This window comes from Bombina bombina, chromosome 5 (assembly GCF_027579735.1).
Source record: "Bombina bombina isolate aBomBom1 chromosome 5, aBomBom1.pri, whole genome shotgun sequence".
In the NCBI taxonomy this organism is placed as follows: domain Eukaryota; kingdom Metazoa; phylum Chordata; class Amphibia; order Anura; family Bombinatoridae; genus Bombina; species Bombina bombina.
In genome coordinates this window covers 628,943,067-628,966,683 of record NC_069503.1, presented here as the reverse complement: position 1 = coordinate 628,966,683, position 23,617 = coordinate 628,943,067, and the positions used below count along the sequence as shown (strand labels likewise).

Here is a 23,617-nt window from a genome sequence, read left to right as displayed (position 1 = left end):
GTTTTCTGGCTTGGACCAGAGTATCTATCACTGAATCTGAAAACCCACGCTTGGATAAAATCAAACGTTCAATTTCCAAGCAGTCAGCTGCAGAGAAATTAGATTTGGATGTTCGAATGGACCTTGTACTAGAAGATCCTGTCCCAAAGGTAGCTTCCATGGTGGAACCGATTACATATTCACCAGGTCTGCATACCAAGTCCTGCGCGGCCACGCAGGAGCTATCAGAATCACTGAGGCCTTCTCCTGTTTGATCCTGGCTACAAGCCTGGGAAGGAGAGGGAACGGTGGAAACGCATAAGCTAGGTTGAACGACCAAGGCGCCACTAATGTATCCACTAAAGTGGCCTTGGGATCCCTGGATCTGGACCCGTAGCAAGGAACCTTGAAGTTTTGACGAGACGCCATCAGATCCATGTCTGGAATGCCCCATAATTGAGTCAACTGGGCAAACACCTCTGGGTGGAGTTCCCACTCCCCCGGATAGAAAATCTGACGACTCAGATAATCCGCCTCCCAGTTTTCTACTCCTGGGATGTGGATTGCAGATAGGTGGCAGGAGTGATCCTCCACCCATTTGATGATTTTGGATACCTCTCTCATCGCCAAGGAACTCCTTGTTCCTCCCTGATGGTTGATGTAAGCTACAGTCGTCATGTTGTCTGACTGGAATCTTATGTATCCGGCCTTCGCTAGATGAGGTCAAGCTCGGAGAGCATTGAATATCTCTCTCAGTTCCAGGATGTTGATCGGGAGAAGAGACTCTTCCCGAGACCATAAACCCTGAGTTTTCAGGGAATCCCAGACCGCGCCCCAGCCTGATAGACTGGCGTCGGTCGTGACAATGACCCACTTTGGACTGCAGAAACTCATTCCCTGAGACAGGTGATCCTGTCTACTGGAGCATGCACAGTTGTAATGGTCTTAGATGAATTCGAGCAAAAGGAACTATGTCCATTGCTGCAACCATCAACCCTACTACTTCCATGCACTGAGCTATGGAAGGCTGCAGAATAGAGAGAAGAACTTGACAAGCGTTTAGAAGCTTTGACTTTCTGACTTCTTTCAGGAAGATCTTCATTTCAAAAGAATCTATTATTGTTCCCCAAAAAGGGAACTCTTGTCGACAGAGACAGGGAACTCTTTTCTACGTTCACCTTCCACCCGTGAGATTTGAGAAAGGCTAGAACAATGTCTGTATGAGCCTTTGCCTTGGAAAGAGACAACGCTTGAATTAGAATGTCGTCCAGATAAGGTGCCACTGCAATGCCCCTTGGTCTTAGAACCGCTAGAAGGGACCCGAGCACCTTTGTGAAAAATCTTGGAGCAGTGGCTAGTCCGAATGGGAGAGCCACGAACTGATAATGTTTGTCCATAAAGTCGAACCTTAGGAACTGATGATGATCTTTGTGGATAGGAATATGTAGATCCTTTAAATCCACGGTAGTCATATATTGACCCTCCTGGATTGTAGGTAAAATTGTTCGAATGGTTTCCATTTTGAAAGATGGACCTCTGAGAAACTTGTTTAGAATTTTTAAATCCAGAATTGGTCTGAAAGTTCCCTCTTTTTTGGGAACTACAAACAGATTTGAGTAAAAAAACCCTGATCTTGTTCCACAGTTGGAACTGGGTATATCACTCCCATCTTTAACAGGTCTTCTACACAATGTAAGAATGCCTGTCTACTTATTTGGTTTGAAGATAAGTGAGAAATGTGGAACCTTCCCCTTGGGGGTAGTTCCTTGAATTCTAGAAGATAACCCTGAGAGACTATTTCTAGTGTCCAGGGATCCTGAACATCTCTTGCCCAAGCCTGAGCAAAGAGAGAGAGTCTGCCCCCTACTAGATCCAGTCCCGGATCGGGGGCTACCCCTTCATGCTGTCTTGGTAGCAGCAGCAGGCTTCTTGGCCTGTTTACCCCTATTCCAGCCTTGCATTGGTTTCCAAGCTGGTTTAGTCTGGGAAGCGTTACCCTCTTGTCTAGAGGCTGCCGACTTATTCTTAGCCTTGAAAGGCCTATCCTGTGGGAGGGCATGGCCCTTTCCCCCAGTGATGTCTGAAATAATTTCTTTCAATTCTGGCCCAAAAAGGGTCTTAATATTAAGCAATTTTGTCTTGGAAGATACATCCGCCGACCAAGACTTTAGCCAGAGCGCTCTGCGCGCCACAATTGCAAACACTGAATTTTTCGCCGCTAATCTCGCTAACTGCAAAGCGGCGTCTAAAATAAAGGAATTAGCTAACTTAAGTGCGTGAATTCTGTCCATGACTTCCTCATACGGAGTCTCCCTACTGAGCGACTTTTCCAGTTCCTCTAACCAGAACCACGCCGCTGTAGTGACAGGAATAATGCATGAATATAGGTTGAAGGAGGTAACCTTGCTGTACAAAAATCTTTTTAAGCAAACCCTCCAATTTTTTATCCATAGGATCTTTGAAAGCACAATTGTCCTCAATGGGAATGGTCGTGCGTTTGGCTAGTGTAGAAACCGCCCCCTCGACCTTAGGGACTGTTTGCCATATGTCTTTCCTGGGGTCGACCATAGGGAACAATTTCTTAAATATAGGAGGAGGGACAAAAGGTATGCCTTCTCCCACTCCTTATTCACTATGTCCGCCACCCGTTTAGGTATCGGAAAGGCATCAGGGTGCACCGGGACCTCTAGGAACTTGTCCATCTTGCACAAGTTTTCTGGGATGACCCGATTGTCACAATCATCCAGAGTAGATAGCACCTCCTTAAGTAATGCGCGGAGATGCTCTGATTTAAATTTAAATGTCACAACATCAGGTTCTGCCTGCTGAGAAATTCTTCCTGTATCAGAAATTTCTCCATCTGACAAACCCTCCCTCACTGCCACTTCAGACTGGTGTGAGGGTATGACAGAAAAATTATCATCAGCGCCCTCCTGCTCTACAGTGTTTAAAACAGAGCAATCGCGCTTTCTCTGAAATGCTGGCATTTTGGATAAAATATTAGCTATGGAGTTATCCATTACTGCCGTCAATTGTTGCATAGTAACAAGCATTGGCGCGCTAGAAGTACTAGGGGTCGCCTGCGCGGGCATAACTGGTATAGACACAGAAGGAGAAGATGTAGAACTATCTCTACTTCCTTCATCTAAGGAATCATCCTGGGCAACCTTACTATTTGGACGCTATGGCACAATTATCACATATATTTGAAGGGGGAACCACATTGGCTTCCATACATACAGAACACGATCTATCTGAAGGTACAGACATGTTAAACAGGCTTAAACTGGTTAATAAAGTACAAAAACCATTTTAAAACAAAACCGTTACTGTCTCTTTAAATGTTAAACAGGGCACACTTTATTACTGAATATGTGAAAAACTATGAAGGAATTATCCAATTACCAAATTTTCACCACAGTGTCTTAATGCATTCAAAGTATTGCACCCCAATTTTCAAGCTGTTAACCCTTAAAATGTGGAAACCGGAGCCATTTGCAATTTTAACCCCACTACAGTCCCAGCCACAGCCTTTGTTGTGACTTCAACTATCCCAGGGGGGTATTTCAAGCCTTCTAGGAACGTTTTCAGTGGACACCAGACCCTCTCACATGCATCTGCATGCACTGTACTTAAAAGAAACTGCGCAGGGGGGCGGAGCTAGCCTGTGAATAGAGCAGACGTGTGTGCATAGAGCTCCTGAGACGTGCTAGTAAAACCTGTTTTAAAATAACGTTTCTTTACTCATCTTCCCTGAATATCTTACCCTGGAGGGATTTCTAGCTACTTGTTTTATATTGGGACCCCTGCCGCCTTGCTTTTGGCAGCATTTCATATCCTGCAAGACCGGACAGCTTTCACCCTTAAGGTGACCCTAAGAAGCGATCCTCACGACCTGCATCACAATTCCTCAGCATCGGGTACTTGGAGCTACCCCCCCGGACACCTACCTGCAGGGGATCACAGCCGCAACCAACTAGAGAGCATCGGTCCGGTCGGCGAAAAGGCGCGAAAAACCGCCATTAACCGCTGACGTCACCGGACCGCGACAAAGTGGAAGGGAGCAAGCGGTCACTGGGCACCGGTAAGCGCTAAGACGTTAGACTCTAGAAAACGAACCCCATAGGCACCTCACCACGCAGTGAGCACTATCAGCTCATCTAAAGGGGGATAAGAGCGCAACACTCGCAGGCCACTGTGCGCCGGAGGGCCGGGGCTCCGCTCCGGTGCACACAATAATAGTGCCGCACTTGCCTGTCATAATATATAAGCCACTCATGACCTCTGCAAATCTGAGCTACAGGAGACCGGCTCGCCTATTCTTTAGTCAGACCACCAATCTGTATGAGATATCACAGCCCACAGCTCAGGGTTACAAAATATCTGTATCAATAGAGATGCATTAGTATACTGTTGGGAATTTATGCTACTAGTGCCCTGTTAATCATACCTGCCTGCCATATGGACATTTGCAATTACTCTCACTGACTCACTGTTTAGTGGGATACAATACTTGACCTTTGGCCTCCCATTAAAACTACCAACAACTGTCACACTTTAACTGAAGGTGGTGTGGGTTTTGCCCTGTCTGGCTCAGAACTGAGCTCTCAATCTCCCTAAAGAAACAAGGGATTGCCAACACTATTGCAAATTGCTTTACCATCCCTGACTCCTCCTATCACTACAACTCCTAAACTTATCAGCTGCACAGGGAAAGGCAGAAAAACTGTGTCTCTCCCCCTCCTTTCCTGCTCCATTCTAGAGCAGGTCATACCCCAGTTCCCTTTACCGGCTGAGCCCAGTGGTGGCACTTTCCCCTGGGGAGAGACACCTCTTACATTGGATTATTGACTCTAGAAGCTAGTCATCACCCATACCCCAATTGGACAGGCTTATATTTACAACTACAACTATAGTCACTTCAGTCATTTTTCTTTTAACTAGTCTCTCCAGCCTGGCAATGAGGTGCTAGGCTCTACGGCACCCCTCCCCACCGGTGCGAAACAGCTGTGCCAACTGAGCCCCCCCAATTAACAGCCTGCTTTTGCTCTCCTCTTTTAAAAGGTCTCTGTTTTCCAATACACTTACAGTCAGAGACCCTGCTACACAATGTCCCAACAATCTAAAAGGAAGTCTAAGGGTCCTCATACTTCAAAGCACACGGTCCGTGATCATTTCCAGCCCATCCGAGACCCCCTTCCGGATATCTCGGATGATGATAGATCAATATCTCTTCCTTTATCTGAGGGGAGGGCCAGTGTGAGGAGCTCGCCGCCATCTCGCATGCAGTCTGAAGCGGTCACCATTGACTCTATAAAATTGCTACTAGACCAACAAACCCAATCTTTTGCTAAAAGATTCGACAAGCTTGAGAGGTCTTTTGATGATCTACGGAAAGACATTGTTACAGTTAACGAGAGAACCGATATAATTGAGCGGAAACAAGAAGATTTGCTAGTAGACCACACGAACTGGGTCAGCTATACTCAAAACTTGGCAGACCAGGTATCTTCCTTAGAGGCGAAACTGGCAGACCTGGAGGACCGCTCCAGGCGGAACAATATTAGAATACGTGGAATTCCTGAGTCTGTGGGCCCTCAGGAGCTAGACAAGTATGCCCAAGCGCTGTTTAGAGCTATCTTAGGCCTTTCAGGAGAACATGACGTGAGAATTGATAGAATCCATAGAGCTGCCAGACCACAAAATCTACCTATGGATAAACCTCGGGACACCATAGCCAGACTCCATTACTACTCCTCCAAAGACCGGCTTATGAAAGTGACCCTTAGACAACCTCAATTACCTGACCAATTTCAGGACATTTCATTATACCCTGATCTATCCTCCTTTATTCTACAACAAAGAAGAAGCTTTAATGAATCCACCAGAATCCTACGCTTACACCAAATCCGGTACAGGTGGGGGTACCCTACAAAACTGATCATTACTAAAGATGGAACACAGCACCCAGCTCTGACCCCGCAACAAGCTCAAGACCTGCTGAGGGTTTGGAACCTACCCTCTGGAAATGTGGAAGGTGATCCTCCCCGCCCACATGGAGCGGGCCCTCCGCTGAGACCAGGGGCCCAGGCCTGGAACCCAGACAGGCTGGAGGTGGCTCGGCAGGGTCCAGTCCGTTGATGCAATCTTCTCTACTATCAGTACTGAACTATCCCTGACCTAGGGCTGGATCCTTGCTGGGTGTGCCTCAGCATCGACCTGGTTGACCAGCTCTCTCTGAAATCTGGGACTGTTACTTCCTCGTTGACATTGCCAGAGGACTGGTAATGTACTAATGATTGAGCTCCTTGTTAATTGTTAATTGTTGATTGATTTCAGTTTGTTGCTCACTGTATTTACAGGCGCCCTACATAAGACAGATATCTAGTTCAGGGTACCACTCTATGCTCTTATTGACTGCTGCCAATGTTAGCCAGATACTAATCTGTCCCTGACTTTGGGCTGGGCCCTCCTGGACAGGCCTTAACCTCATCCTGGCTGGACAGCTCTCTCTGCAATCTGGAACTGTTATTTACTCGTTGACACTGCCAGAAGACTGGTCACGTATTAATGATTTAGCCCCTTGTTAATTGTTAATAGTTGATTGATTGCAGTTTGCTGTTTACTGTATTTACTGGTGCCCTACATTATGCAGGTATTTAGTTTAGGGTACCTTCCTATGCTCTTACTGAATGTTGCCAATGTTAGCCAAATCTTAATCTAGCCATTGGTTTTCTCCTCCTTCTCTTTCCTCTAACCTCCTTTCTTTCTGTTGGCTTCACCCTTCTCCTAAGGCCCTCCTCCCTTCCCCTGCCCATCTATTTGTTGCTTTTCTGATGGCTCTGACACCCTTGCCATGCACAGTGACATACCCCCACTTCTTAACTATTCATTATGGGTTGTTTATTACTCCTTCAGGGATCATATGGATAGCATATGATCATTTCAAGATACCACATTAATCCCTTGGTGTCTGGTGTTGCTATGGCTCAACCTCCCCCCTACCGATGGGTTCCTTCCCCTCTCTTTTCCCCTTCCTATCCCTTCCCTCTGGTGGTCTCTTTCTCTTTTTACCTGCCTGCTTTCCTAGTCCGCAACTTTATCATCGCTGCTTCCCCTTCCTCCCTGATCCCTTCCCCTTTAACCACGGCCTTCCCTTTGTCCTTCCTATCTCCCACTAGAGCTACTTCCCCGTTCTCTCCTTCCTGCTACTCCTCCTGCTCCTTTCCACCTTATCTAAGTCCTGCTCCCTACCTCATCCCCTAGGTCCTGTTCTCTGGTATAGACTTACGCTCCCCCTTGCAGCTGCTGAGGCGACGAATGGGCTATGGTGAGCCCCTTCCCCTGAGACTATATCCAAATATGGGATCCTTCATGTTGAAATGTATGCTGCTGTACCTAAAATTTTTACATACTGTGTGACTTTCTACATATTCTATGTTTTAAATGCGCCTATTAGTGTTTTATATGTTTATTAATTAAGACCTAAAAGCACTATCTGATGTATAACTTACCTATGCAAGTCAATCTCCCTTGGAAATTATGGCTACTCTTAATCCTTTGATGATGTCTGGGGTTTGATATGATGTTGCAGTGTAAGCATGTTGCAAATGGACTTCTGCCCGAAATCCCTGATCATCTACAAGGGTGCCTTTATTATGCTCTCTCTTCCTGAGATTCTAGTTTACTTTCTAATTTCAGGCTTGCTATTGGGAATCATAATTGTATGTTCAATCTTACCAGATATACACCCAACATGACAAGAAACAAAGACATAGCACAGGACTGCCCTCTACACCCTCCCCGCCTAACTCCCTCTGTTCCAACCCTTCCCATACTCTTCTGCTCCCTTTCTCCCCTTACATTAACCCTCTAAGCTACCTGACCACAGCTCCTTTAACAAGTAGTTACATACTCATATATTGTGCACCGGTGGTGGAGGGGAGCCCTTTGGACCCCCCCTTCACTGACCTTCCCTTCCCCCAACCGGGGACTAACTTATTTGGTACGGTTAGGGATAAACAATTCTATCCTCCGTACCCATTATTTGGCAGAGTGAAGCAGTCTCTGCCCAGTCCGAAGAACCTAGCATATTACAGTGTTCCTTCCCTATATCCTCTCTTATCTTGACTATTCCCCACTACCCCTCTCTCTATCTTCCCCCTCCCCCCTCCCCTTTTTTTTTTTCTTCTTCTCCACTTAACTATGAGACTTGCCACACTAAACGTTCGGGGTCTTAATTCCCCTACTAAACGGAGCCTTCTCCTCAAATTCTTAAAAACTCAACGACTAGATGTCGTGTACATACAGGAGACTCACTGGACGGGGTCGAGGGCAGCCGCGTTCCGCCCTAAGGACTTCCCAATCTGCTTATCCTCAACCTTCCATAAAAAGGCCAGCGGAGTTACTATTCTAATTGGTAGACAGGTCTCCTATGAACCTGTATACCTGGAGTCGGACCCCTCGGGCAGATATATAATCTGTGTTTGTCGGCTGGATAATATCCTGCTTACTTTGGTAGCTCTGTATTCCCCCAATGTCAACCAGACCAGATTCCTCAACCACCTTCTTGGAAGGGTAAACCGACTGGGGGAGGGGCAGGTTATCATAGGCGGAGACTGTAACCTGGTCTGGGACCCGAGCAGGGACAGAAAGTCACAGAGAGGGAACCCTCCACAGCGGGGAGAGGAACACTACTCTAACCTCTTTAGAAATGCCGTAACTCAATATTCGTATCATGACGTCTGGAGAGCTTTGCACCCTGACGTGGATGATTATACTTACTATTCAGCACCTTTCCGGTCTTTCTCGAGGCTCGATTATGTCTTTTGCCATTCGAGGACGCTACATACAGTGGCGGAGGCGAGGATCGTGCCTTGCGCATTGTCAGACCACGACGCAGTGGTTGTGAGCATTACTTTATCTACCTCCGGGAGCGGCGGATGCTCCTGGCGTCTCCCGGAATATCTTCTCGCGGATCCACAGATTCCTCTCTGGCAGCGGGAAATTGAGGAGTTCCTCTGTGCAAATGACACTGGATCCATATCAGCACTAACTTTGTGGGTGACGCTTAAGGCCTATCTCCGCGGACTCTTCATCCAAAGGGCGTCGGAATCCAAACGGCTCAGAGGAGCCAGCTTGGCTCACCTCTATCATGATTACACTCTCTCCAGAAATCGGCTCAGAGGTTATAGATCGGACTCCTTGGTAAGGAAAGTTCAGGCTCTTAAAAAACAGATAGAGGCCCGGGAACTGGAAAGGGTTCAGAGAGGGCTCTACTATCTGAAGCAGAGGTACTACCACAAAGGAGACAGGGCGGACAAGCTCCTTGCCCATAAACTCCAAAAAAACAACTTTACTGAGTAAAATAGCATACATCACGAGAAATAATAGAAAATTCTACTCTCCCAATGACATTGGAGAAGCCTTCGCTGACTACTACAGTGAACTTTATCAGATCTCCTTCGTGAACTTCAGCTGCCGAAGGTCCCTGAGGACACGATAGAATCCCTAACCGCTCCCATTACGGTGGAGGAGATCGCAACGACGATAAAGAATCTTAAGCCTCATAAATCTCCAGGGCCTGATGGGTTTGATGCCATGTTTTACAAAAAATTTGTGGGCCAGCTCGGTCCTCTTCTTACCTGGGCGTTTGGGGAAGCAATGGCTGCAGGCAAGTTTCCTCGAGAGTTTTTAGAGGCGTCAATTATAACCATCCCTAAACCAGGAAAGAATCCTGAGTTCTGTGAGAGTTAGCGCCCAATATCTCTCATCAATGGAGATGTGAAACTATACGCAAAAATCTTGGCATCCAGATTAAACAAAATCCTCCCGGTTCTGGTACACCCAGATCAGGTGGGGTTCACCCCGGGTCGTCAGGGCTCGGACAACACCAGGCGTCTATTGAACATTTTCTTTGAGTCTGCTGCTCTCCAGATCCCACTGGTTACCCTGTCGCTCGATGCTGAAAAAGCGTTCGACAGGGTCCGGTGGGAGTACATGGTGGAGGTCTTGCGATCCTTCGGTTTCCCCCACGCCTTCACTAAGGCGGTCATGGCTCTTTACTCAGACCCATCTGCTAGGGTGAGAGGACTGGGATTCGTATCTAGATCTCTTGAGATTAAGAATGGTACGAGACAGGGGTGTCCCCTGTCCCCACTTCTATTCGCTCTGATGATGGAGCCTCTGGCCGCCAAACTTCGGGCGACCTCTGCTATTCATCCCCTGGTGTTACATGACATTCCGCAAGTTCTGGCATTGTTTGCGGATGATTTGACGGTCTTTTTGACTGAGCCGGAAGAATCACTCCCTGAACTATTTAAAATTCTGTCACAGTTTGCCAACCTGACATATTACAAACTTAATTATACTAAAACTGAGGCTTACGCCCTTGGCTTATCTGACTTTACATTTGACACTCTGAAAGGTTGTCCTCTCCCATAACCCCAAACGAATTGTAACCGATAATTATGGATCTCTCCTCACAGAATTCCAACAGACGATCGCGGGTTGGAGGGTCGCGGAGGTTTCCTGGACGGGTAGGGTCGCGGCAGTGAAAATGCTTCTGTTACCCAAACTGATCTACTTTTTCAGGTGTCTTCCGGTTCTCGTCCCAGCATACCTGCTTAATCATTTCCAGTCCATTTTTACAAAGTACATATGGAAAGGAGGTCATGTGAGACTCCCATTGGCTCAGCTACAAAAACCTAAGAGGTGTGGGGGCATGTCAGTCCCCAATGTTTCTCTATATTACAAAGCTGCCATGCTCTCGCATATCACGGCCTGGGGAGTCAAAGAATGCTCCTCAGGGTGGTTTCAGCTAGAGCAAGGATCATTACCAGCGGGCGTGGCCCTAGCCGAACTTATCTGGATACCGGATCACGCCGAAGTGTTGAGTGCAATCCATAATCGCATAATTAAGACCTGTCTGAAACTCTGGAGAGAGCTGAGGTCCTCTGAACAGGTTGCTCTGCATCCCTCCCCAATACATTCTATCCGAGTTCTTTTACACTGCCTCCCGGATTCCCACCCCGGGAGATGGGAGGTCTTGGAGATCAGATTACTCTCAGATCTATACCGAGGAGACGCACTAGCTATTCCTCCTCACACTTACCCGTTGGAAGATTTTCCTCGGGAATTACGCTTCGAATACCTTCGTCTGGTATCACTTCTCCTGTCCTGGGGATTCCGGAGGTCAAACTTGAGAACCCTCACCAAATGGGAAAGGAGATGGTTGGGGGGTAAATCCCTACGGAGCACCCTGTCGTTCCACTATAGAACTCTCCTTAACTCACCTCATTTCACGAAAACTCGGTGGTGGCTTGGGAGAGGGACTTGGGGGCGGTAACCCCAGATGGAAGATGGCAACGAGCCCTCCAAGATGTTATTGCAGCAGTTCGATGCTCTAATCTGTTTGAACTCTACCTCAAACTTCTGCTTCGATGGCATTGGGTCCCGACCAGGTTACACAAAATGTACCCCACTCGGTCATTAGACTGCTGGAGGGGTTGCGAGCGACGTGGCACCCATCTGCACATCTGGTGGGAATGTCCCAAATTGGGGCGCTTCTGGGCCCAGGTGACAGCTCTGTTACAGAAGTTGGACCTTCTTGATACTCTCACTAGCGAAACTGCGCTTTTCCACCTTGGACTTCAGAACCTCCCAAAACCATGCCGCCTACTTGGAGTTACTATCCTCTTGGCGGCGAAACTCACTATCGCTAGACAGTGGGCGAAACACACCCCGGTCCTGCTAAACCCAGTTCTGGAGTCTCTAGACTACATCCAGAAAATGGAAGAGAATGCGCTGAGAGTTGAAGGTCGTTATGACCTTTACTGCTCAATCTGGCTCCCTTGGGAAGAATACAGGAGGACAAAAGACCCTAATGAGTAAGTTAACCACCAGTTTGGAGAGTAGTTTGTGGTGAAACTTAATTACTGGCGATATGGCTGCTCTGCCGAGGCGGCTGAGTCTCCTCCCTTCATTCCCCTTCCCCCCCCCCCCCATTTTCTTTTTCTTTTTTTTTTTCTCTCCTCTTCCTTTCTTTTACCCCTCTCTCATACTCATCTCTGCCAATAGTTCTTCGGGCCACCTAATTTTTCCCCATTCCCAAGCTGTGTCCATTGGGTGGTTTACACTCAGTAGTTCATAAACTCAACCCCAACATATCTTAGACGGCTCTATACGCATAATAACCACTTTCTATTCTATGTGAATCCCAATGAGCATCTATGACTGTGAAAATTAAGTCTCCTGCAGGAACCAGACTACAGATCCCATGAATGGATCTATTTGATATCGTTGACATTTGTATGTTTTGTTTATTAATGTTCTAAATGGGGCAGCATTAGGGTCAACTCCCCGACCTCATCGTCAGTCAGAGAATGTTTGTAATTCCGGGAAGTTAATGACTTGTATTATTACCTATGACACTGTATTTATTGCAATGTTTGTAAACCTGACTTCGTTATTGCCTCAATAAAAATATATTTAAAAAAAAAAAAAAAAAAAAAAGAAACTGCGCAATAATGGCGCGAAAATGAGGCTCTGCCTAATACAGTGAAAGGCCCTTCCTGACTGGGAAGGTGTTTTAACTAGTGCCTGGCGATAAAAAACGTTCCCCAAATAATAAAAGTGTGAAATCCACTTCAAACTTTAAATAAAAACTTAAATAAACAATCGATTTAGCCCTTAAGAGTGTCCACCAGTTAATAGCCCATAATAAGCCCTTTATTCTATCTGAGTCTAAGAAAATGGCTTACCGATCCCCATGAGGGAAAATGACAGCCTTCCAGCATTACACAGTCTTGTTAGAAAAATGGCTAGTCATACCTTGAGCAGAAAAGTCTGCAAACTGTTCCCCCCAACTGAAGTTCTCTGAGCTCAACAGTCCTGCGTGGGAACAGCAATTGATTTTAGTTACTGCTGCTAAAATCATACTCCTCTTTAAAACAGAACTCTTCATCTCTTTCTGTTTCAGAGTAAATAGTACATACCAGTACTATTTAAAAATAACAAACTCTTGATAGAAGAAATAAAAAACTACAACTAACACCACAAACTCCTCACCATCCCCGTGGAGATGCTACTTGTTCATAGCGGCAAGGAGAATGACTGGGGGGCGGAGCCAGAGGGGGAGCTATATGGACAGCTCTTGCTGTGTGCTCTCCTTGCCTTTCCCTGTAGGGGAGGAGAATATCCCACAAGTAATGGATGACGCCGTGGACCGGACACACCAATGTTGGAGAAATGTCGTTTTCAGACACTTTAAAATTCAATTCTATTAACAAATGTACCTTTTCATCTCTGTACATATCCTCAGCAGCAATAATGCACTACTGGGAGCTAGCTGGTGACTACACACATTTGTGTCTTGTCATTGGCTCATCAGATGTTTTCAGCTAGCTCTCAGTAGTGAATTGCTGCTCTGGAGCTGACTTTAATTATGCATTTAATCCCTTTGTAGGGGTTAATACATATGTATATACATGCAATAGTACAATAATAAAATGATCTAACATATAAAGCATCTTCTTTTTACACATTCATGTCCCTTTAAAATGTTGAATGCTACACAAAGGAATTTCAGCAGATACCAACCTTGTTAACAGCATCCACAAGAGCTTTCATTTCTTTTTCTAGTTCAGAGGCAAACTTTAAATCTCTCCTGTGGATAAAAGGCAATTGTTTATTATAAAGCAGGAGCCCCTCACTCACTCGACCTTTCCTCTCATACTGCTCAGCAACTTGGTGTTGAAATAGTGCTGGTGCTTAGTGAGGGCCACACACCACTTCTTACATTTCACCTTGCTTATCTTCCCTTTCTAGCTTCCGCAGGTCTCCAACACCTATTTTCCACCTGCTCTCCGCACTCATCCAGCCTCATCTCATTTCTCTTACAATCTACTACTTTAAAACAAGCCTTTCTCATTTATTTACTCTTTCAAAAACTCTCTTTGCATCTTATTTTTATGATTTTGGTGTTTGCAGTGTATACCTTTCAACGCACAAAAAATAGTATTTCCGCTACGAAGCAGCTTTCTGACAAAAAAGCTGTATACTCTTATGTTAAAGGAGTGAGATTCTGTTTTAGAGTTAGGAAAATATGCATTTTGGCCACATCCACATTGAATGGATTATGGTGTTCTGTATTTACACTGGCTTCCAATGAATGCTACTGTGTCACATTAATATGGGTTGTTTTAAATATCGGCTCACCTTGCATCTTCTTTTAGGTTGTCGCTATACTTGGAACCAGATGAACGAATGTTAAACGGGTCTGAGTTTTCAGAAATATTCAAGGCCTCTGCCAGACGTCTGTAAAACAATATTTATGTATTTACACTAAGGAAATGCAGAAATCCACCACCTTATTGCAGAAGTGGTGGGCATTGTCTAATAACATTGCAAAGCTTCTGATCTTTTACATGAATTAAGTGGGGGGGGGGGGGGACATGACAGTACAGAAGCTTACAAGCTCTGATTTAATGTATTCATGACCATTTTAAAATGATATATTTAGATAATTTTCTTTCCCGTTCCAAATAAGTGATAACTATGTAGATATTTTCAGGGACCTGCAAGCAATTCATAAACAAAAAAATCTACCACTTTCTTACCACTGAGGTAAAACATTTTTTTTTTAGGTTTACTTTATTTTACTGACATAAAACTTACACAATCCAATCCATAACATCTAAATACAAGTTATCATTCAATGAGAACAGATTTTAGGACTTTAAACACATTAAGAGTAAAAATTTCCATATAAGAAAAGTAAATTACTAGAGAAAAAAACTAAGGCAAAGTGGGGAGAGGAGAGGGAGAGCAGAAGAAGGGGAAAAAGGTACATCCCTGTGATATAATCAATGTGGTAATGTTTTACATAGGGAAAACAAGCAAAAAAAAATGTATGCCTACTTGATAAATTATTTTCTTTTAGGATGATGAGAGTCTATTATATCCTATATGGCGGAATTATATCCTATATGTCTAGGTTTTCCTGTGGACTCTCATCATCATACGAAAGAAAACATACATTTGTTTACATGCAGAGAACTATCTCAGCCTCAAAATGTAGTGATGTGATCATCCATTTTATTCTGCTAAATGGCTTAGTTAATGTTTACACAAGACACTATTTTTATTGCTAATGCAAGAGCAGCAGAAAGAGGTAATCAACTGCACTTACTGCAAAATAGCAACGTATAAAAATAAGTGTTTTACCTCATTTTGTGGCAAATACTGGAATGTATGAGAATAATTCATCTGAATGCATTACTTCAGTAACCTTTTCACAAAAACTAATCTCACCATTTTTTTTTTACTTGGCAACAGCAACTTAAATAAGTACACTTAGAAGCAAGATTATTTATGTGAAAAAGAAGAAAAAAAAGTACTTGTAGAGGATTAGTTTTGAAAAGTAATCTTTGTATAGAAAAAGCACACTCAGCTCTAGCAGTATAAAAAGCTCAATTAAAAAAAAGTCATTTCTATTGCCAGTTTAATAATTCATCAAGTCAATAAACAGTCAGACTGAACCTGAACTTATTTGTCATTTTCCCCATCACACTACCCTGGAGATACATTAGCCTCACAAAAGAGATGCAAATGTGTCACCGCTTACCTGTTTCTTTCCAGAGCCATGCACTCTTCATCACATTGCAGCCTGTAATCAAAGCCATAGAAAAGCATGTCATCGGGTGCTGGGTACAAAATGGTGTTTGTTGTCAAGGCCTGGTCACTAGTGCTTTTTCCATTACTCATAACATTTAAATCCACCTACTTGTTCTGACCTATGCAATTAGCCTCAGTGTTGGCATTGAATTAGGTTTTGTGGATTGCTCTGCAACAAACCACAATAAAATAGCTATGCTGGACTTTGACAAATAATATTAAAAAAGCAGCCACCTACACATACATTGTTTCTGCACAAAGGCTGGGGGAAATAAAACACAGGAATCATTTACATAGCAAAGTGTTAGAGATGTATTTATTCTGTTAAGATAAAAAGTCTATTATGTACATACATAATTTACACACACACACACACATATATATATACACACACATACATACTTTACACACAGACATATATATATATGTATATATATATATATATATATATATATATATATATATATATATATATATATATATATATATACACACACACACACACACACATATATACGTATGTACACTTCTAAGAAATTGGATTAAATGGGTTATAAATTGAGTGCTGAAATCCCCTACTTTAACTATGGTATCTCATATAGCTCTACCATTTCTCTTTATCTATATATTACTGGATTAAAAATATATATATATATATATATATATATATATATATATATATATATATATACACATATATACACACACATAAGAGTGGACTAGTAACTTTTAACCACTGACTAGTAAATATACTCTCTTCACTCTTATGAAGCCAGTTTTACAAAGAGGATATATTATACTGTTGCTAATGGATTCTTCTTTTTTTATTTTTTTTTACCTCGTCTGCTTCATTTCTTTTTTGGTGACAAGTTTTCCAATATCCATGGTATCACCAAGCTGCATTTCAGTAAGTTTTGTAGCCATAGATATAGCAGTTATTCTAGAATCAGAAAAAAAGAAAATCAACAACATTCTAGTAACAGTGAAAACAATATCCATAAGCACATCATGATAACAAACAACTGCAAAACAGAAAACATAAGTATATACAAAAGTAAGCACCCAAAAAAAACTATGAAATAGGCTGCTTTCCTTTTGATGTACCCAGGAAGACCATCATCTACACAAAACAAGACAATTATAAAACTTTTTTTATATCTAAAGTCCACTTAAATTTATAGTAGTCAAAAGCCATTATGGAATTAATAAATTACAGCCGGTACATTACACACCTTTGATATGTAGAGGATGCTACAGAGCAAACCATGGTTTCTTTCCGTCTGCCACATTCACACTGCAGTTCAACCTGTTATTTATAAAAGGGAAAGTCATCAAAATGTGACTAATGGAATTATGTATACAAGATCCAGGTACTTTCAGGAGGGGAATAATTCTGCCAGCTAATGTGCTATAAGGAAGCATATGCATAAAGATGCCTTAAATATAAAAGGAAGCATTATACTAAATATACAATGAATTACCTGTGCAGTGCAGATGGAGGGTGGACATGGTTGTGAAGGGTGGCAGGGGGCATTGCATGGATGCCCACAATCTGGCCTTGGGAAGGTACACGGCTGTTTACAGTCTTCATCTATAAGGCAATCACCTTTGTGGCAGATCCTTTTACATTTGTGCATTCCACACAGTAAGAGCTGATTGCAACGTAAACCGCATGAAATATCAGTAAGATGACACGGGATATTGTTTCGAAGCTGTGGAAAAATGAAAACTCGATTAAACAAGAACTGAATACATTTTTCAAACTTTATTTAAAAATAAATATGGATTAGAATCCGTTGCTATGCATAAAATACATTCTATGACAACTGCTTAGAACTTGATGCTTGGGTAAGATATGCCATAAAAGGTTTTGAAGAGATATGACAGCTTAAAACTGAGGAAAAATGTAGGATACTGTTGAATAGAACCACAGGTTTCCTTATCAAGGGAAGCGTTAGGGTTTCCATGGTGATCCGATTTTTCATATAACAAAGACAATGATGTGCTTTAAATTTTCAAGCTTCTCATTCACATCTATGCAGAATAAAGGCAGCAATATTGTGCCATACATTTCTTACATACTTCTCTTTGCTCTGATTTTTTAAGCTCTGTGTGAATTTGCATTTTCACTGTCAATAGATACTGCTGCCCAAGGAAACACCTTTTTTTCATACAGCAAGATGATTAGCAAGCTAATAATGTGACAACACGGCTATTATAAATCCCCAGCTTTAACCTTAATGAGAATCTTGATCTCATTGACTACAAATGACTTGTAGTTAGAAACCATCAACTTTTTTGTAGTTTATGCAGCAATCAATAACAATTTAAAGAAATGCCCACTAGACTGTTTTTGATAACATAGTACATTCTTGTCTTGTTGCTTCCTGGAGAAGGAATAAATTCATTTATCTTTAGTGTGCTTTAGTTCATGTATATCAAGCTAGGACCTATCCATGGTAGAAAAGGGATAGTCCACAAACATGACTAGGAGACAGATCAGTCATACAACATGCAAACAGGAGTATCACCCGTATACTTACATGATAGTCAGTATTAGTGGGTCAGTACCAAAGCAGCCCATATGTTGAAGCAGAATGAATTAGAGGGAAGACATATGTCAGTCTGAACTTCTAAAGGACCACTGCTGTATGTACTACTGTATTTATAAAAAATGTTGGGAAACTCATGGCAACCCTACAGTATTCCCTTGAAGCTATGACGTCTATTTTTGGACTTCACAATAAAGTAACACCAAACATGGTGAGAGAGTTTTTTTTTAATCAACTCATTTATCAAATTAAATAAAGAACACTTGTTTTTAAACCTACTGCACAGGGAAGATACAACATTAGCGGTTTAGCTAAATGATAGTAATAATAATAATAATAATAATAATAATAATTATAATCAGAAAAAGACATGTAAAAATAAAATTTGCAAGTAAACCGACAGGTAAAGTAAATACAAATCCCAATCCTCACACCAAAACAATTTTTTTTAAACTAAGGATAAGGAGGAAAAAACAAAACAGCCACACATACCAGAAACAAATACCAAGGAACATCTAGCAGAACTGGACTGAAACATTGAGGTATGCTGCATAGTTACAAGTAGACAAAACAATGCTGAACAATATGCAGCATATGAGACATGTGCCTTAATACACACCCAGGAGTTAACCAAATCACATTTTGAGCTAAAGACACATAGAACCTACACTTAAAATCTTGTTAGCACATTGAATGGTTGATAAAAACTCAAACTACATTCTTCACATATTAAAATAATTGGAAATTTCAAGAAAGATTAATCCTTTATTCCTATAATATAATAAATGAAAGAACAGAATAAGACATTGAGGGCCAGATTACGAGTGGAGAGTAAACGTTTGTGTGCAAGCAATATCGGGTTTTCGCGATCATTTGCACGCATGTTAAATTGCGTTTGTATTACAAGTTGAAAGTAAACGTGATCGTTTGAGCGCAATTCAAGTTAATGCTAGTCGGGTTAGCACGTACTTAGAGCTGTGGTTAACTGTTTCATGAAACAAAAAAAGTCTCACAAAACACATCAAAAATACAATATAAAGTACAGTTACACTCATTACAACATCTAATAAGAATGATTGGAAAAAATGGCACACAAGAGTTATAAATGCTCAAAAATATGAGGTCTCAAGTGTTAGAACAAAAGGCAAAGGGTTTTAACATTAAGATACATACATATATATCTCTAAAGATATATATCTCTATCTCTCTCTCTCTATATATATATTTATATGTGTATATATGTATTTATAAACATATATATACACACATATAAACACATTAATACATACATATAAACACACACACACACACATATATATATATATATATAAAACATAATTTATGTAAGAACTTACCTGATAAATTCATTTTTTTCATAGTGGCAAGAGTCCATGAGCTAGTGACGTATGGGATATACATTCCTACCAGGAGGACGCAAGGTTTTCCAAACCTCAAAATGCCTATAAATACACCTCCCACCTCACTCATACCTTAGTTTAATGTGTAGCCAAAAAGTGAGGTGTAAAAGGAGTAAAAAGCATACAAAAAAAGGAAATGGAAAAAATAAAGTGCTTTATCCAAAAAAATCATAACCACCAAAAATAGGGTGGGTCTCATGGACTCTTGCCACTATGAAAGAAAATAATTTATCAGGTAAGTTCTTACATAAATTATGTTTCTTTCATGTAATTAGCAAGAGTCCATGAGCTAGTGACGTATGGGATATACATTCCTACCAGGAGGGGCAAAGTTTCCCAAACCTCAAAATGCCTATAAATACACCCCTCACCACACCCACAATTCAGTTTTACAAACTTTGCCTCCGATGGAGGTGGTGAAGTAAGTTTGTGCTAGATTCTACGTTGATATGCGCTCCGCAGCAAGTTGGAGCCCGGTTTTCCTCTCAGCGTGCAGTGAATGTCAGAGGGATGTGAGGAGAGTATTGCCTATTTGAATGCAGTGATCTCCTTCTACGGGGTCTATTTCATAGGTTCTCTGTTATCGGTCGTAGAGATTCATCTCTTACCTCCCTTTTCAGATCGACGATATACTCTTATATATACCATTACCTCTGCTGATTCTCGTTTCAGTACTGGTTTGGCTTTCTACAAACATGTAGATGAGTGTCCTGGGGTAAGTAAATCTTATTTTCTGTGACACTCTAAGCTATGGTTGGGCACTTTGTTTATAAAGTTCTAAATATATGTATTCAAACATTTATTTGCCTTGACTCAGAATGTTCAACATTCCTTATTTTTCAGACAGTCAGTTTCATATTTGGGATAATGCATTTGAATTAATCATTTTTCTTACCTTCAAAAATTTGACTCTTTTTCCCTGTGGGCTGTTAGGCTCGCGGGGGCTGAAAATGCTTCATTTTATTGCGTCATTCTTGGCGCGGACTTTTTTGGCGCAAAAAATCTTTTCCATTTCCGGCGTCATACGTGTCGCCGGAAGTTGCGTCATTTTTTGACGTTATTTTGCGCCAAAAGTGTCGGCGTTCCGGATGTGGCGTTATTTCTGGCGCCAAAAGCATTTAGGCGCCAAATAATGTGGGCGTTAAGTCTCATTTTTCATTGCTTCTGGTTGCTAGAAGCTTGTTCTTTGGCATTTTTTCCCATTCCTGAAACTGTCATTTAAGGAATTTGATCAATTTTGCTTTATATGTTGTTTTTTCTCTTACATATTGCAAGATGTCTCACGTTGCATCTGAGTCAGAAGATACTACAGGAAAATCGCTGTCTAGTGCTGGATCTACCAAAGCTAAGTGTATCTGCTGTAAACTTTTGGTAGCTATTCCTCCGGCTGTTGTTTGTATTAATTGTCATGACAAACTTGTTAATGCAGATAATATTTCCTTTAGTAAAGTACCATTGTCTGTTGCAGTTCCTTCAACATCTAAGGTGCAGAATGTTCCTGATAACATAAGAGATTTTGTTTCTGAATCCATAAAGAAGGCTATGTCTGTTATTTCTCCTTCTAGTAAACGTAAAAAATCTTTTAAAACTTCTCTCCCTACAGATGAATTTTTAAATGAACATCATCATTCTGATTCTGATAACTCTTCTGGTTCAGAGGATTCTGTCTCAGAGATTGATGCTGATAAATCTTCATATTTATTTAAAATGGAATTTATTCGTTCTTTACTTAAAGAAGTACTAATTGCTTTAGAAATAGAGGATTCTGGTCCTCTTGATACTAATTCTAAACGTTTGGATAAGGTATTTAAATCTCCTGTGGTTATTCCAGAAGTTTTTCCTGTTCCTAATGCTATTTCTGCAGTAATTTCCAAAGAATGGGATAAATTGGGTAATTCATTTACTCCTTCTAAACGTTTTAAGCAATTATATCCTGTGCCGTCTGACAGATTAGAATTTTGGGACAAAATCCCTAAAGTTGATGGGGCTATTTCTACCCTTGCTAAACGTACTACTATTCCTACGTCAGATGGTACTTCATTTAAGGATCCTTTAGATAGGAAAATTGAATCCTTTCTAAGAAAAGCTTATCTGTGTTCAGGTAATCTTCTTAGACCTGCTATATCTTTGGCTGATGTTGCTGCAGCTTCAACTTTTTGGTTGGAAACTTTAGCGCAACAAGTAACACATCATGATTCTCATGATATTATTATTCTTCTTCAGCATGCTAATAATTTTATCTGTGATGCCATTTTTGATATTATCAGAGTTGATGTCAGGTTTATGTCTCTAGCTATTTTAGCTAGAAGAGCTTTATGGCTTAAGACTTGGAATGCTGATATGGCTTCTAAATCAACTCTACTTTCCATTTCTTTCCAGGGTAACAAATTATTTGGTTCTCAGTTGGATTCTATTATCTCAACTGTTACTGGTGGGAAAGGAACTTTTTTACCACAGGATAAAAAATCTAAAGGTAAAAACAGGGCTAATAATCGTTTTCGTTCCTTTCGTTTCAACAAAGAACAAAAGCCTAATCCTTCATCCTCAGGAGCAGTTTCAGTTTGGAAACCATCTCCAGTCTGGAATAAATCCAAGCCTGCTAGAAAGGCAAAGCCTGCTTCTAAGTCCTCATGAAGGTGCGGCCCTCATTCCAGCTCAGCTGGTAGGGGGCAGGTTATGTTTTTTCAAAGAAATTTGGATCAATTCTGTTCACAATCTTTGGATTCAGAACATTGTTTCAGAAGGGTACAGAATTGGTTTCAAGATGAGACCTCCTGCAAAGAGATTTTTTCTTTCCCGTATCCCAGTAAATCCAGTGAAAGCTCAAGCATTTCTGAATTGTGTTTCAGATCTAGAGTTGGCTGGAGTAATTATGCCAGTTCCAGTTCCGGAACAGGGGATGGGGTTTTATTCAAATCTCTTCATTGTACCAAAGAAGGAGAATTCCTTCAGACCAGTTCTGGATCTAAAAATATTGAATCGTTATGTAAGGATACCAACGTTCAAGATGGTAACTGTAAGGACTATCTTGCCTTTTGTTCAGCAAGGGCATTATATGTCCACAATAGATTTATAGGATGCATATCTGCATATTCCGATTCATCCAGATCATTATCAGTTCCTGAGATTCTCTTTTCTGGACAAGCATTACCAGTTTGTGGCTCTGCCGTTTGGCCTAGCTACAGCTCCAAGAATTTTTACAAAGGTTCTCGGTGCCCTTCTGTCTGTAATCAGAGAACAGGGTATTGTGGTATTTCCTTATTTGGACGATATCTTGGTACTTGCTCAGTCTTTACATTTAGCAGAATCTCATACGAATCGACTTGTGTTGTTTCTTAAAGATCATGGTTGGAGGATCAATTTACCAAAAAGTTAATTGATTCCTCAGACAAGGGTAACCTTTCTGGGTTTCCAGATAGATTCAGTGTCCATGACTCTGTCTTTAACAGACAAGAGACGTCTAAAATTGATTTCAGCTTGTCGAAACCTGCAGTCACAATCATTCCCTTCGGTAGCCTTATGCATGGAAATTCTAGGTCTTATGACTGCTACATCGGACGCGATCCCCTTTGCTCGTTTTCACATGCGACCTCTGCAGCTCTGTATGCTGAATCAATGGTGCAAGGATTACACAAAGATATCTCAATATCTTTAAAACCGATTGTTCGACACTCTCTAACGTGGTGGACAGATCACCATCGTTTAATTCAGGGGGCTTCTTTTGTGCTTCCACCTGGACTGTAATTTCAACAGATGCAAGTCTCACAGGTTGGGGAGCTGTGTGGGGATCTCTGACGGCACAAGGAGTTTGGGAATCTCAGGAGGTGAGATTACCGATCAATATTTTGGAACTCCGTGCAATTTTCAGAGCTCTTCAGTTTTGGCCTCTTCTGAAGAGAGAATCGTTCATTTGTTTTCAGACAGACAATGTCACAACTGTGGCATACATCAATCATCAAGGAGGGACTCACAGTCCTCTGGCTATGAAAGAAG

At 41.8% G+C, this 23,617-nt stretch overlaps 1 protein-coding gene across 1 annotated transcript in view; it reads right to left on the bottom strand.

Annotated features, from left to right (window-relative positions):
- Positions 1-23,617, bottom strand: part of NFX1 (nuclear transcription factor, X-box binding 1) — a 588,547-nt gene that overhangs the window by 44,126 nt on the left and 520,804 nt on the right. Inside the window, exons 16-21 of the mRNA XM_053714588.1 lie at positions 17,136-17,366; positions 16,887-16,960; positions 16,493-16,594; positions 15,605-15,646; positions 14,197-14,295; positions 13,579-13,645 (exon numbers count right to left, since the gene is read on the bottom strand). Of these exons, the coding sequence (XP_053570563.1) occupies positions 13,579-13,645; positions 14,197-14,295; positions 15,605-15,646; positions 16,493-16,594; positions 16,887-16,960; positions 17,136-17,366 (615 nt within the window). The remainder of the gene's footprint in view (positions 1-13,578; positions 13,646-14,196; positions 14,296-15,604; positions 15,647-16,492; positions 16,595-16,886; positions 16,961-17,135; positions 17,367-23,617) is intronic.